The following is a 15,739-nucleotide window of genomic DNA, read 5'->3' as shown; positions in this document are numbered from 1 at the left end:
CACTCTGGAGCTCTGTCAGAGTGACCATCGGGTTCTTGGTCACATCCCTGACCAAGGCCCTTCTCCCCCGATTGCTCAGTTTGGCCGGGCGGCCAGTTCTAGGAAGATTCTTGGTGGTTCCATTCTTCTTCCATTTAAGAATGATGGAGGCCACTGTGTTCTTGGGGACCTTCAATGCTGCAGAAATGTTTCGGTACCCTTTGCCAGATTTGTGTCTCGACACAATCCTGTATCAGAGCTCATAGCAAAGGGCCTGAATACTTACATAAATATGTTTTTTCTGTTTTTTATTTTTAAAACATTTGCAAAAAATTATAAAACCTGCTTTTGCTTTCTCATTATGGGGTATTGTGTGGAGATTGATGATGGAATTTAATCAATTTTAGAATAAGGCTGTAACATAACACAATGTGGAAAAAGTCAAGGGGTCTGAATACTTTCCATATGCACTGTATACAGTAAGCTTTCACCTATGACCTCAAGGAATTTCAGCCTTGGTCTGTGCTATCTGGGATCCTTGGGACATCCTTGGGACACCCCCTGCAAAAAGGGTCAAAGCAGACAGTCTGGGCAGCTATTTGGTTAACTATTTAGGAGTCTTATGGCTTGCGGGTAGATGCTGTTCAGTGTACTATTGGTTCCAGACTTGGTGCATCTGTACTTCTTGCTGTGCGGTAGCAGAGACAACAGTCCATGATTTTGGTGGCTGGAGTCTTTGACAATCTTTAGGGCCTTCCTCTAACACCGCCTGGTATAGAGGTCCTGGATGGCAGGGAGCTTGGCCCCAGTGATGTACTCGGCCATACGCACTACCCTCTGTAGCACTTTGCGGTCGGACGCCAAGCAGTTGCCATACCAAGTGGTGATGCAGCCTGTCAATATGCTCTCAATGTTGCAGCTGTATAACCTTTTGAGGATTTGAGGGCCCATGCCAAATCTTTTCAGCTTCCCGAGGGGGAAGAGGCGTTGTCATGCCTTCTTCACGACTGTGTTGGTGTGTGTGGACCATGTTAATTCCTTAGTAATATGGACACTCTCGACCCACTCCTTTCAACATTGCCTCACAGGTTAGTCAACAAGGTCGCTTATGGTCCGACAACGTCAGAGCTCTCCATCTAGTCCTGAAGAACAACTGGTTGTCAGACCTTTATTGCAGCCCTTCCGTACCGACCTGATTCAGATAATCATGGTCCCGACTGAAGAAATTCATTGTTGATATTTTGAATTGGCTTAGTTTAGTAATGGGCTGGAATAAAAGCCTGTGCACCCAGCTCCTCAGGACCAGAACAGGAGTTCCCCAATCGATGTGAAGATCCTACAAATGTAGCGTAGCAGCATCCAGAGGATACAGTATGTCGCTGAGTGATTTAGTGCAGTGTGGGACTGTTACCAGTAGCTATCCTGGTTGGCCTTGCTGGCCTGCAGCTAGCTAGGGAGTGATTCACCTCTCAGGTAGGGGAACCTGGAGCGTGCACAGTGGGATTATTTAAAGAATGCTACCTTCGGGAAAAGGATTAGGTTTGGCCTTTTAATCCGTGGCCCCATGGACTGCACCTACAGATACAGAATCGTGTATGGCTTGTTTAGTGTTTCTGTAGTCATGTACTGCTTATTTATCTGGCAACATACTGTATGATGAGAGCAGGCTAGATAAAAAGTTCATATTTACTCGCGTGCAGCTGTAGGCTTACTCACCTGCTCTATAGACACACCACTGTAGACGGGCTGGTTCGTAAATAACCGTTGTTTTGTATTGTCTTTCTTCGTCATGTGTCTGGGAAACTTTGAAAATGAATTAGCTCTTTATTTTGAATTGTCTAATCTTGCTGGAAGTGCTGCTGCAGTGTCATAGCTGCTAAATAAGGTTGAGGTAATCTAGAGATTGATCCAACGTTGATTTAACTGGGGATCGATATCAGCTAATGGTTATCGTCGACTTCATCACACCATTTACTTTATCTGTACACTGACAAGGTACAGTATGAGAGCAGTACATTATGAAGAAGCTCCTGACGCTGCTATAAAAAGCCAAGCCGTTTAGTAGCAATATGTGTCCTTGCTACTAGGATGTAGTTATCTGCTAGACCCAGGGCCCAGATACTGATTGATATTTTGATTGTAGGAAATTGTCTTCATACTATACTAATCGGCCTTGGACCTAAAGCTGCAATTAAGCAATTACAGAGTAAAGTGAAGTTAGGATCCCATCGGCAGTGCTGAGGACCACTTGAACCTTCAATGTGACCTCCTTGGTCTGTACAGACTCTTGACAATGTATTTTTTCTCCCCCTTCTCTTCAGGATCACCACTACAGCAGCTTGTATGATGGACCTGAGACGATATCCACTGGACGAGCAAAACTGCACATTGGAGATAGAGAGCTGTGAGTTTCTATATTTCTCGCTTTCAATTTGATTTGAATTGGCATAAATGGGAAACAGCATGTGCCAAACCAATGCTCTGTACTAGAACTGTACATATATGGAATCCACAGTGTAAGGCATACAATCTCTAGTCAGTTACAATAACACAATAATATCTCAAACCTTGAAACCACTCATGGACATGAACCATCTCTGTAAGAATGTGTAGCTGTACAGTAAATGTGGCCACATGAGGGGAAATGAACAGTGTTTCCTGTCAGCAGATTTGACAGTGTACTATTTTGCATCACTTCGGCAATTCAGGGATTTCCGCATAACAATGCTGTGCAAGAAATGAGACCAAACAAGGCAGGTCATTTGGAGGCCAAGGTCTACTGTAAATGCTGCTTTTAGAAAAGTGTATTCCTTTCTCAACAGCTTGGTAAATGCTTTATGGCCTTTCATTACCCCACATGTATCACTTTAAGAAATCAAACCAGAAAACAAACATTTCAATCCAAAAAATATCATCTTCCACTCTTTTATTCATTCTTGTTTCTGGTCTGCATTAGTGAGTAGGCTATTTCGTTCTTGCTGAATCACTTCAGTTCCCAAACAGCATATCAATGTTTTTTACTAGATTTCTCATCTTTGGAAATATAGCTACAATTTGAAAGGTCATGCAATGCAAGAGCATGGGGCAACAGCGCTACATTTGCATTCTCCTAATGATGTCGACCTTTATCTTGACAGAACCAACTAACATTGTGCATCCATTGTTTCTCCGTATTAGGAATACAGTGAACAAAAATGACCTAATCAAATCTAATTGGGACCTGTTTTGCCTTTGTCGAGAGTGTAGTTTTGTGGAGGCAAATGTTCCAGTGTGGTCCTGTTCAACTGCTGTTCAGACATGGCTCAGTAGCTGAAGGCATAACAGCCAGGGACAGAGAGTGTATGGGAGTGTACATGCCTCAGAACACTTCAGCTCTCAAACACTTCAGCCTACTCCTTCATTTTGGTGGCTGACTTATTCCCGAGCGCAACAGCGACTCCCGAATAAAAGTAGAAAAACACGAGGCTTCATCTGCTTCGTCTTTTTTTCAGAAGTTAATTCATTTATTATAATTATTCAATTACCTTACAAAGCAGCGTTAATAGAATATTCATAATATTGAAATGTTCTTGTTTTGTAACTTGTAAAGGTCTGCTGCCTATTGAATGAAACAGAATACGGGGGAAGGAACATAACCAAAACATACTTAAATGGCATGTTGTAAATCACATTTAGAAGTCCCCTAGGAAGTGGGTGTGGAAATGTGAAATAAGATGCAGATTAGGTACTGTAGCTCTTCTGTCTGCAAGTGTTATTACATACAGCCAGGGCCATAGCTACATATCAGTATTATCAGTTGGGGTCTCAACTTGAAAGTTAGAATAGTAGAATACACAAGGTGCAATTTTTGAAAATTGGTCCTGCATCAGCAGTTTATCTCTTGTTATATGTCACTCACTGACAGTCACTCAATTAGCCAATGTCAGTAAAAAAAAAAGTGATTGGTAAATTAGTGTAGTTAGTCTAGCCAGCTATCTAAACTTGTAGTAATCATGGCCGGATGACCGACCAGGCACACAGGGCATGTGCCCAGGGGCCCTGACCTCCAGGGAGACCCAATTGATTTTATTAGTCACTCACTCAGACATCATATTAACATGGCATTATCCATGTAAAATTGCAGGAAATTAGCTTTTAAAACTGTAAGAAATAATGTGTTCTGTAAAGAAAATATATATATTTTCTTAATAAAATCATTTTTATGCTAAGAGATCTCTCTATACGAATTAAATTATAGTTTTCAATCCCGGTGCTGAGTTAATGTGTAGCGGCTAATTGTGTAGCTAATAGGTTATGTGTTTGTAGATCGACTGAGCAGAATGAAGCTATAGCAACCAACGTGCTAATAGCTGGGCAAAGTTTTGCTTGCTTTTCCTGTTCTCCAAATAGCATTTTAGAGTTTTTAAATTGTATAGAAATGCAGTAAATGAGCTTCTACAACTTGATTGGAGTCCACCTGTGGTAAATTCAATTGATTGGACATGGAAAAGCACACACGTGTCTATATAAGGTCCCACAGTTGACAGTGCATATCAGAGCAAAAAGTCAAGTCTGTAGAACTCCGAGACAGGATTGTGTCGAGGCACAAATTTCTGCAGCATTGAAGGTTCCCAAAAACACAGTGGCCTCCATCATTCTTAAATAGAAGAAGTTTGGAACCACCAAGCAACCACCAGGATCGAGGGAAAGATGAACTGAGGAAAGTACAGAGAGATCCTTGATGAAATCCTGCTCCAGAGCGCTCAGGACGTCAGACTGGGCAAAGGTTCACCTTCCAACAAGACAATGACCCTAAGCACACAGCCAAAACAACGCAGTAGTGGCTTCAGGACAAGTCTCTGAATGTCCTTGAGTGGCCCAGCAAGAGCCCGGACATGAACCTGATTGAACATCTCTGGAGAGACCTGAAAATAGCTGTGCAGCAATACTCTCCATCCAACCTGACAGAGCTTGAGATGATCTGCAGAGAAGAAAGGGAGAAACTCCCCAAATACAGGTGTGACAAGCTTGTAGCCGTTTTCTTTGGAGCAAAAATATCTAAAACCTGTTTTTGCTTTGTCATTATGGGGTATTCTGTGTAGATTGATGAGGGGGGAAAAAACTATTTAATCCATTTTAGAATAAGGTTTTAACGTAACAACATGTGGGAAAAGTAAAGGGGTCTGAATACTTTCTGAATGCACTGTATGTATTTCTCTTCATGCCTGTTAGAGCTGATGCATGCATATAGGTAGTTCAGATGGCTTCTGAAGATATCACATATTGTGAGATGGAAGCTTTTGTAACAGTATAACTTTAGTCCGTCCCCTCGCCCCGACCCGGGCGCGAACCAGGGACCCTCTGCACACATCAACAACAGTCACCCACGAAGCATCGTTACCCATCGCTCCACAAAAGCTGCGGCCCTTGCAGAGCAAGGCGAACCACTACTTCAAGGTCTCAAAGCGAGTGACGCCACCGATTGAAACGCTATTTCCGCGCACCACCGCTAACTAGCTAGCCATTTCACATCAGTTACACTCACCCCCCTTTCGACCTCCTCCTTTTCCGCAGCAACCAGTGATCCGGGTCAACAGCATCAATGTAACAGTATAACTTTAGTCCGTCCCCTCGCCCCGACCTGGGCGCGAACCAGGGACCCTCTGCACACATCAACAACAGTCACCCGCGAAGCATCGTTACCCATCGCTCCACAAAAGCCGCGGCCCTTGCAGAGCAAGGGGAACCACTACTTCAAGGTCTCAAAGTGAGTGACGTCACCGATTGAAACGCTATTAGCGCGCACCACCGCTAACTAGCTAGCCATTTCACATCGGTTACACTTTGTCGGGTTCAGAAGGTGGAAGGGAAGAGAGGATGAAGCATCAGAAACGTGATTACATTTTGACTGGGTAAAGAGAGGGGTAATTACAGGGCACCTGTATACAGTACACTGCCCAAGATACAGTATATGTCTGCAAGCAATAATAAATATCCAACACTTAATTACTCAAATCATTATTGTGAGAGCACTTAATATGCACAATACAATTATTGTGATGCAATTAGTTACTCTCCTTCTATAAATTGTTCCACTAATATGCCCCTCTGTCTTCATATTAATTTGATTGTAATGAAATACGTCTTTGGTGCAGACTTGTTCTCTCCCTGGAGTGTGTGATGAGACTGGTGTTCTCATGTTGGGTAGTGGTTTCTTCCCGGCTTCTCTATAATGCATGTACGTAACTCTCGGCTGTAGTAAGTGCAGTTGTCCACATAACATATATTTGGGAAGCGATAACCATGGGCTGTATTATTCAACAACATGGCCGGCTCCAGGCACAAACAACTTAAGCGGTCGCTTAGGGCCCCAGGGCGCTAGGTGGCCTCCAACCCCCTCCCAAAATGTACACTACCATTCAAAAGTTTGTGGTCACTTAGAAATGTCCTTGTTTTTGAAAGAAAAGCTATTTTTTTGTCGAATAAAATAAAATTTATCAGAAATACAGTGTAGACTTTGTTTATGTTGTAAATGACTATTGTACCTGGAAACGGCAGATTTTATGGAATATCTACGTTGGCGTACAGAGGCCCATTATCAGTAACCATCACTCCTGTGTTCCAATGGCACGTTGTGTTAGCTAGTTCAAGTTTATCATTTTTAAAGACTAATTGATCATTAGAAAACACTTTTGCAATTATGTTAGCACAGCTGAAAACTGTTATTCTGATTGAAGAAGCAATAAAACTGGCCTTCTTTAGACTAGTTGAGTATCTGGAGCATCAACATTTGTGGGTTCGATTACAGGCTCAAAATGGCCAGAAACAAATAACTTTCTTCTGAAAGGAGTGGGAGGCCCCGGTGCACAACTGAGCAAGAGGACAAGTACATTAGAGTGTCTAGTTTGGCAGAGTGTATATGTGTGTGTGTGTGTGTGTGTGTTGCATCAATATGCATGTTTGTGTATTTTTTTTGTGTGTGTGTGAGCGTATGTAGTGTGAGTGTATGTGTGTTTGTGCTGGTGTCGGTGTAGTATGTGTGAGTGTATGGGTAGAGTCCAGTGAGTGTGCAGAGAGCCAGTGCAAGAGAGTCAACAAAAACAACAATCTTGCTTAGGGCCCCCAGAAGGCTAAATCCGGCCCTGTTGAACAATGTCAAACTCCTGCAGTCATATAGGCATGTTATAATAGTTGCATAGTTTAGTACATACACAGACCTGTGTTATTAAAGCATACTGTATGGACTACTACACTGTTTAAATCGAGCTGCCAGTGCCAAATGTAGGTGCAGTATATTAGATTACATTTTGCTTCTTTCTGAACCCCTTTTTCTCAAATATATCTATGAATATCATTATGTAATCATTGTCCAGACAACCTTGAGTACATTATTTTATTCTCTGACAACTTTGAGGCATTCAAATGACCTATTTTGAGAGAAAGAGAGATTAAATTGCACCTTTGTACCATTTTGGAGAACATATGTTGTGTTCGAGCGGATAATGCCACCTACATGCTGTTTTTCTTTCTAAGATGTCTTGGCAAAAGTTGAGATGCCACATTATTGGGGTGGTTTTACGCTGTTGTCAGTGTGAAATCATGAAATGATCATCTCAATGTTCCACCAAGTAATAGTTACATTTTCAGCACCAGCGGTGCACAACGTATAGAGAGCAGCACCGCTATGATATCCCTCTTTTAGAAACCACAAATGTCCTCTGGGGTCTGAACAGTTTGTACACTGGAGTTTATTTTGTGCCTTAGATGTTCCTTTTGCCGCTCCTGCACGTTTGCCAACCTGCTGAGCTGAAGATAGATAGCTCACTGCACACTGCCAGACTTTAGAGCCAAGCTTTTAATTGGACACCAGGAATAAGATTAAAGTAGCTTTGAACCATCGGTATCAAACAATAATTTTAGTCATGTTTAAGAAGAACCTCCCAAGCACATGCAGGGGGAATATGCATCAGCTGTTTTGGATTTGGACTTTTTCTGTGCTCTCTCCAGTTAAAGGGGCAATCAGCAGTTACTAGATACAAGTTTTGCCTTATAAATGTATTACATACAGTGCTCTTGATAAAGTATTCACACCCCTTGACTTTTTCTACATTATGTTGTGTTACAGCCTGAATTAGAAAATTATTGTGGAGTCAAAGTGGAATTATGTTGTTTTTTTCAAAATTTTAGCTAATTAATAAAAACTGAAAAGATGAAACGTCTTGAGGCAATAAGTATTCAATCCCTTTGTTATGGCAAGCCTAAATATGTTCAGGAGTAAAAATGTCCTTAACAAGTCACATAATAAGTTGTATGGACTAAATAAATGTTGTCATAAAACAATATGAATAAGTAAAAACACACTGTCCACGTGATACCCTAACCACACTGCAGATGATGCGAAATATGGTATATTCCGCTACAAGAGCAAAACAAAAAGTATTATTTAACCATTTAAAGTAATGTTGAACACATGATGAATGTTAAAGAGCTCTCCAGTGTAATGCTTGCTCTCACTCTTACACACTACTCAGGCGCAATCCCATAACCGCTTGCACACATTATTTATGGGTCTCTTAACGGGACACTGCCATCTAGTGGATGTAAATTAACACTGCTACGTGCTTTAACCATCTGGCTAAATCTGTACCCCACAAATGCAATTATCTGTAACATCCCTCACTCAAACAGTGAATTTTAAACACAGATTCAACCTCAAAGATCTGGGAGGTTTTCCAATACCTGGCGAAGAAGGGCACGATTGGTCGATGGGTAAAAAAAAGAAAAAAATCATACATTGAATATCCCTTTGAGCATGGTGACGTTATTAATTACACTTTGGATGGTGTATCAATACACCCAGTCACTACAAAGATACAGCCGTCCTTCCTAACTCAGTTGCCGTAGAGGAAGGAAACCGCACAGGGATTTCACCATGACGCCAATAGTGACTTTAAAACAGTTACAGAGTTTAATGGCTGTGATAGGAGAAAACTGAGGATTGATCAACATTATAGTTAATCCACAATACTAACCTAATTGACAGTGTGAAAAGAAGGAAGCCTGTATAGAATACAAATATTACAAAACATGCATCCTGTTTTCAACAAGACACTAAAGTAATACTGCTGAAAATGTGTCCCGAATACAAAGTGTTATGTTTGGAGCAAATACAATACAACACATTACTGAGTACCACTCTCCACATGTTCAAGCATAGTGGTGGCTGCATCATGTTATGGGTATGCTTGTAATCATTAACGCTAGGGAGTTTTTCAGGATAAAAAAGAAATGAGCTAAGCACAGGCAAAATCCTAGAGGAAACCTTGCTCGGTCTGCTTTCCACCAGACACTGGGAGATTAATTCACCTTTCAGCAGGACAATAACCTAAAACACATAGCAAAATCTTACCAAGAAGACAGTGAATGTTTCTGAATGGCCAAGTTACAGTTTTAACTTAAATCTGCTTGAGAATCTATGGCAAACCTGAAATGGTTGTCTACCAATGATTAACAACCAATTTGAGAGAGTTGAGAGAGCTTGAAGAATTTTGAAAAGAATAATGGACAAATGTTCCATAATCCACATGTGGAAAGCTCTTAGAGATTTACCCAGAAAGTATTCGCTGTCAAAGGTGATTCTCACATGTGTTGACTCAGGGGGTTGAATACTTCTCTAATCAAGATATGTTAGTGATATGTTTTATTTATTTATTTTATGTTAGAATTGTTCTTCCACTTTGACTGAGTATTTTGTGTAGATCGTTGACAAAAAATTACAAATAAGTCTATTTTAATCCCACTTTGTAACACAACAAAATGTGGAAAAAGGCAAGGGGTATGAATACTTTCTAAAAGCACTGTATACCCATTGATCCTTGAAGAATATAGCTTACAAATGCCTCATGAGCTTAGTTCAACTTTCATACCCCATCACAACCCAAAATGCAGTATTCGCGTAAGCTTGTTTTACTCCAAAGTTTATAAACAAAGTAATTGTAAACACTATATAGCCTCAAAACATGGTTAAAACTATAAAATAGCTCTGTCTATGAAAATGCATCATATAGGGATGATTTCTGTGTTTTGAAAGTAACATATTGGGAAAACTTCATTGATGACAAGTAAAACATTTTGGGACTGTGTCAACAATGGACTAATGTAATAAATACCGAAATATAGTTTTGGTGTGGAATTTTCTTTTAAGTCTACCTGTGTAGACCTTTGTTAGGTATGTCTGAAACTCTCGTTGACTCAATGCATACTTTACTGACTTTACTGAGGCTTGGGCTCTGGTTTTGTCTACTTTCGATTGAATTTTGATGATGAAGTATTCATGTATGAACCAAGGGATGTTTATAACTCCAAGCATAACGAAAGTTTTAATTAATTAAAGGCCACAGCTTTTCCATTAATACTAACTGATATCCATCCTCGTTTAGGACTTACATGATTTACACAAAATTCAAAGTCAAGCGCATCTCTCAAGTTAGGATTTTACCTTAAGAGAGTATACCCCCAGGATTCACTTGTCACTTTGTTTCAATGCTACTCAAGTTTGATCCCCTAACAGAGACACATTTGAATGTTTGATTTGAACCAAAATGTTAATTTTCAAGTCAAGGTGCAGTATATTATTAGTCCATATATAGTTTTCCCCACCACACTCTGACAAAGGCCTCCTTCCTTGGAACAATAAAACAAATCCATTTCTTTATTTTCGTCATTTTATGAGAAATGTCTTTCTTTTCTTTCTTGTACAACTTTCTTTTTATAAGCTGTATAAAACGCCTCCAGTCAGATGGGCCTAGGACATGACCGGCCCTAGTTAAACAGCTTCAGTATTATTATTATATCTCCAACTGTGTTATCAAGAGGGAATTTTATTTTTTTTCAACCAAGGACATGGTTTAATTCTTGGATCGGGTCTGGAGCATTCCACTGCACAAGGAATTCCGAGCCTATGTGGAAAAACAGGGAGTTTTCTTCTCTCCCCCTCTCCTCTCTCCCCCATTTCCTCCCTTCAGTTATTGTGCACCACCGATTCTGCATTGGGATCCATCCAAGCAAAATGCAGTGATGTAACAGAAAATAGAGGCCAAATATAATTAGCAAAGTCAGGCTGAATGACATTGAAACAATGGAGTTAAGTGGATCAGATAAGCTCAACCAACCAAGCAACGGCCAGATCTAGACATCTCTATAGGAAGGGATGAAAGGATATTTATCATGTAGGCTCTATAATAATAACGCATTGGTTATTGCAAATTAACTTTGATTTCATAATGGCAAACTTCACGTAATAATGTGCTGTATGCTCTATTAACTAAATATGATATCCTAAAAGCAAATAGCTCTTAACAGCCTTTTGGAAATAGCCTACCCCACATTTTTCCAATTAAACACATACTATTGTGTAGTAATCTGCTGTTTTAAAGCTCACACATTTTTCGGATATGAGCACCTATCAATTTTTTTGTACAGAATGATCCAGAAATTAGAACGCAGTCTGAACATAATATGGTAAAACCAGTTTCTGAGTGACTTAATTATTTATAGCATCGAAATAGGTCACCAGTAGTAATTATGAGGAGAAAGCCGAGGGAGGAGAGGAGAGAGGAGGAAGAGAGAGGGAATGCCTGCATGGTACTAATCAATGAGGCAGTGGGAGAGTTGCTGAATAATCCTGTCATAGATCAGCCCAGCGGTCTACCCACTCGCTCACACCACACTCTCGCACTTACATATACATGTATTGTGCCTTCGGAAAGTACAGTTGAAGTCAGAAGTTTACATACACTTAGGTTGGAGTCATTAAAACTTGTTTTTTAACCACTCCACAAATTTCTTGTTAACAAACTATAGTTTTGGAAAATCGGTTAGGACATCTACTTTGTGCATGACACAAGTAATTTTTCAAACAATTGTTTATAGACAGATTATTTCACTTACAATTCACTGTATCACAATTCCAGTGAGTCAGAAGTTTACATACTCCAAGTTGCTGTGCCTTTAAACAGCTTGGAAAATTCCAGAAAATGATTTCATGGCTTTAGAAGCTTCTGATAGTAAGGCTAATTGAAATCATTTCAGTCAATTGGAGATGTACCTGTGGATGTATTTCAAGGCCTACCTTCAAACTCCGTGCCTCTTTGCTTGACATCAGGGGAAAATTAAAATAAATCAGCCAAGACCTCAGAAAAACATTTGTAGATCTCCACAAGTCATGTTCATCCTTGGGAGCAATTTCCAAACGCCTGAAGGTACCATGTTCAGTTGTACAAACAATAGTACGCAAGTATAAACACCATGGGACCATGCAGCCGCCATACCGCTCAGGAAGGAGACGCGTTCTGTCTCCTAGAGATGAACATACTTTGGTGCGAAAAGTGCAAATCAATCCCAGAACAACAGCAAATGACCTTGTGAAGATGCTGAAGGAAACAGGTACAAAAGTATCTATATCCACAGTAAAACGAGTCCTTTATCGACATAACCTGAAAGGCTGCTCAGCAAGGAAGAAGCCACTGCTCCAAAACCACCATAAAAAAAGCCAGACTACGGTTTGCAACTGCACATGGGGACGAAGATCTTACTTTTTGGAGAAATGTCCTCTGGTGTGATGAAACAGAAATAGAACTGTTTGGCCATAATGACCATCGTTATGTTTGGAGGAAAAAGGGGGAGGCTTGCAAGCCGAAGAACACCATCCCAACCGTGAAGCACTGGGGTGGCAGCATCATGTTGTGGGGGTGCTTTGCTGCAGGAAGGACTGGTGCACTTCACAAAATAGATGGCATCATGAGGCAGGAAAATTATGTAGATATATTGAAGCAACATCTCAAGACATCAGTCAGGAAGTTAAAGCTTGGTCGCAAATGGGTCTTCCAAATGGACAATGACCCCAATTATACTTCCAAAGTTTTGGCAAAATGGTTTAAGGACAACAAAGTCAAGGTATTGGAGTGGCCATCAAAATGCCCTGACCTCAATCCTATAGAACATTTGTGGGCAGAACTGATAAAGCTTGTGTGAGCAAGGAGGCCTAAACACCTGACTCAGTTATACCAGCTCTGTCAGGAGGAATGGGCCAAAATTCACCCAACTTATTGTGGGAAGCTTGTGGAAGGCTACCTGAAACGTTTAGCCCAAGTTAAACAATTTAAAGGCAATGCTACCAAATACTAATTGAGTGTATGTAAACTTCTGACCCACTGGGAATGTGATGAAAGAAAAAAAGCTGAACTAAATCATTCTCTCAACTATTATTCTGACCTTTCACAATCTTAAAATAAAGTGGTGATCCTATCTAATTTTTACTAGGATTAAATGTCAGGAATTGTGAAACACCTTCGCCAAATACATTTAAAATCAGTTTATGTAAACTTCCGACTTTAACTGTATTTAGACCCCTTGACCTTTTCCACATTTTGTTACATTACAGACTTATTCTAAAATCCTCAGCAATCTATTACCCCATAATACACCCCAAAATGACAAATTGTAAACAGGTTTTTAGAAATTTTGCACATTTATTAGTATTCTGACCCTTTAATATGACTCTCAAAATTGAGCTCAGGTGCATCCTGTTTCCAATGATCATCCTTGAGATGTTTCTACAAGTTGATTTAATTGATTTGACATGATTTGGAAAGGCAGAACCTGAGCAATCGGGGGAGAAGGGCCTTGGTCAGAGAAGGTGACCAAGAACCCGATGGCCACTCTGACAAAGCTCTAGAGTTCCTCTGTGGAGATGGGAGAGTCTTTCAGAAGGACAACTGTCTCCGCAGCACTCCACCAATAGGGCCTTTATGGTAGAGTGTTCGGATGGAAGACACTCCTCAGTAAAAGGCACATGACAGCCCACTTGGAGTTTGCCAAAATGCACCTAAAGACTCTCAGACCATGAGAAACAAGATTCTCTGGTCTGATGAAATCAAGACTGAACTCTTTGGCCTGAATGCCAAGCGCCATGTCTGGAGGAAACTTGGCACCATCCCTAAGGTGAAGCATGGTGGTGACAGCAGGATCGGGGCAAAGATGAACGGAGCAGTACATAGAGATCCTTGATGAAAAACTGTTCCAGAGCGCTCAGGACATCAGACTGGGACGAAGGTTCACCTTTCAACAGGACACAGCACACAACCAAGACAAAGCTGGAGTGGCTTCGGGACACGTCTCTGAATGTCCTTGAGTTGCCCAGCCAGAGCCGGACTTGAAGCCGATCAAACATGTCTGGAGATACCTGAAAATAGCTGTGCAGCAACGCTCTCCATCCAACCTGACAGAGCTTGAGAGGATGTGCAGAGAGGAATGGGAGAAACTTTTCAAATAGAGGTGTGCCAAGCTTGTAGCGTCATACCCAAGAAGACTCGGGGCTGTAATCGCCAAAGGTGTTTCAACAAAGTACTGAGTAAAGGGTCTGAATACTTATGTAAATGTGATATTTCAGGCTCAGAGACACACAGTCACACAAATACACACATTTTGATTACCAGACATTATGAGGAGGAAATGCTTTTGACGTAACTCTAATAGAGTTCTATTCTAATAGAGTTCTTCCCTGAATTTGTTTTGTGTTTTCGAGTGGTGCAGAACCCTCTATCACTAACCCTGTCTCTTGCCTCTCTGTTACAATGCGTGCACAGACAGTGCCCTGGAGTCAGCCGACTTGACAACTGCATTGGCCCAGGCTGTCAGGCAGTGGATTATGCAAGGCCTAGTTTCATGGTCTGATGGAAAATCATTTTTTTCACCGGGATTCTGTAAGATGTTGCTCAATCATTTATAGCCGGGAGTGCACTGGCTGGATGCTTGTTTCTGTACTAGTTTCAGTTGAGCGAGCACTAAGGCAGACAAAACAACATTGTTTTATGTGAGTATTTATCCTCTGTTCTATTTCTTTATTTCTCATTGTGGTCCGGAGTAGTAAGTTGACTTTGTCTTCTGGTTGTTTTATTTGAACAGCTTCTCTATTGTGATATACAGTACACCGCGTGACCAAAAGTATGTGGACACTAGGGCTGTTATGGTGATCGTATTATCGCCACGCCGGCAGTCACGAGTCATGACCGCAGTCAAATGTCCACATCACCGTTTAGTCATGGTAACTAGGCTCCCCCCAGTTTTATCATTGGAATGTGATACAACATGAGGCAATGGTGTGCTTTAGGACCATGCGGACGCCTCCGAGCTGTCTACTAGGCTGTTTGGAGTGTTTATTCGACTGGATGAAAAATATATATATTTCCTCCCCACTTCTAAAACCAAAGTTGCGCCCCTGGATTACATGTGTTTTTTTCCCCTGCAGCTGTTCCGAGACAGGTGCATGATAATGGGCCATTATAAGTCAAAACTAATTTCACACATACGTATATTATTTAGTATATGTAAAGATGATTAAATCAAGAATAGTCTGATGGGTGACAATATTAGTGTGTCACTTGTGAATGATACATTATCACTGTGAATGATGCCCAGCTTTTGTGCAGTTAGGCAAGAGTTTTTCAAATTATAGGTCCACACCTCATGTAGCCTAGCCCATAGGCCTATATGTTTTGATAAGGTTTGTATCACAACTAAAGTGGCCAAATAACTTCTTAAAATGAAGCACGTTAATCCGCTTTACAACCGGTGCAGAGCCTAACTGGTTTGGGGAAGATAATTTTCACCATAAAAATGCACTTTTTATGTATTACATGCATAATTGCACTTGTGATCACTTTTGAGAATGGTGTTTTCCCACTAATTAATTGCATTTTGTGCACGTTGCTGCGCTTAAAAT

The 15,739-nt window shown here is 40.8% G+C and overlaps 1 protein-coding gene across 2 annotated transcripts in view; it reads left to right on the top strand.

The window, feature by feature from the left end:
- LOC120044394 (gamma-aminobutyric acid receptor subunit beta-2) overlaps positions 1-15,739 on the top strand; it is a 76,235-nt gene that overhangs the window by 45,586 nt on the left and 14,910 nt on the right. For both annotated transcript variants that reach the window (XM_038989024.1, XM_038989026.1), the window contains exon 5: positions 2,301-2,383. In XM_038989024.1, coding sequence (XP_038844952.1) covers positions 2,301-2,383 — 83 coding nt within the window. The remainder of the gene's footprint in view (positions 1-2,300; positions 2,384-15,739) is intronic.

This window comes from Salvelinus namaycush, chromosome 3, assembly GCF_016432855.1.
Source record: "Salvelinus namaycush isolate Seneca chromosome 3, SaNama_1.0, whole genome shotgun sequence".
In the NCBI taxonomy this organism is placed as follows: Eukaryota; Metazoa; Chordata; class Actinopteri; order Salmoniformes; family Salmonidae; genus Salvelinus; species Salvelinus namaycush.
The sequence above is the reverse complement of the archived record's forward strand: the minus strand, read 5'-3'. Positions and strand labels throughout refer to the sequence as shown.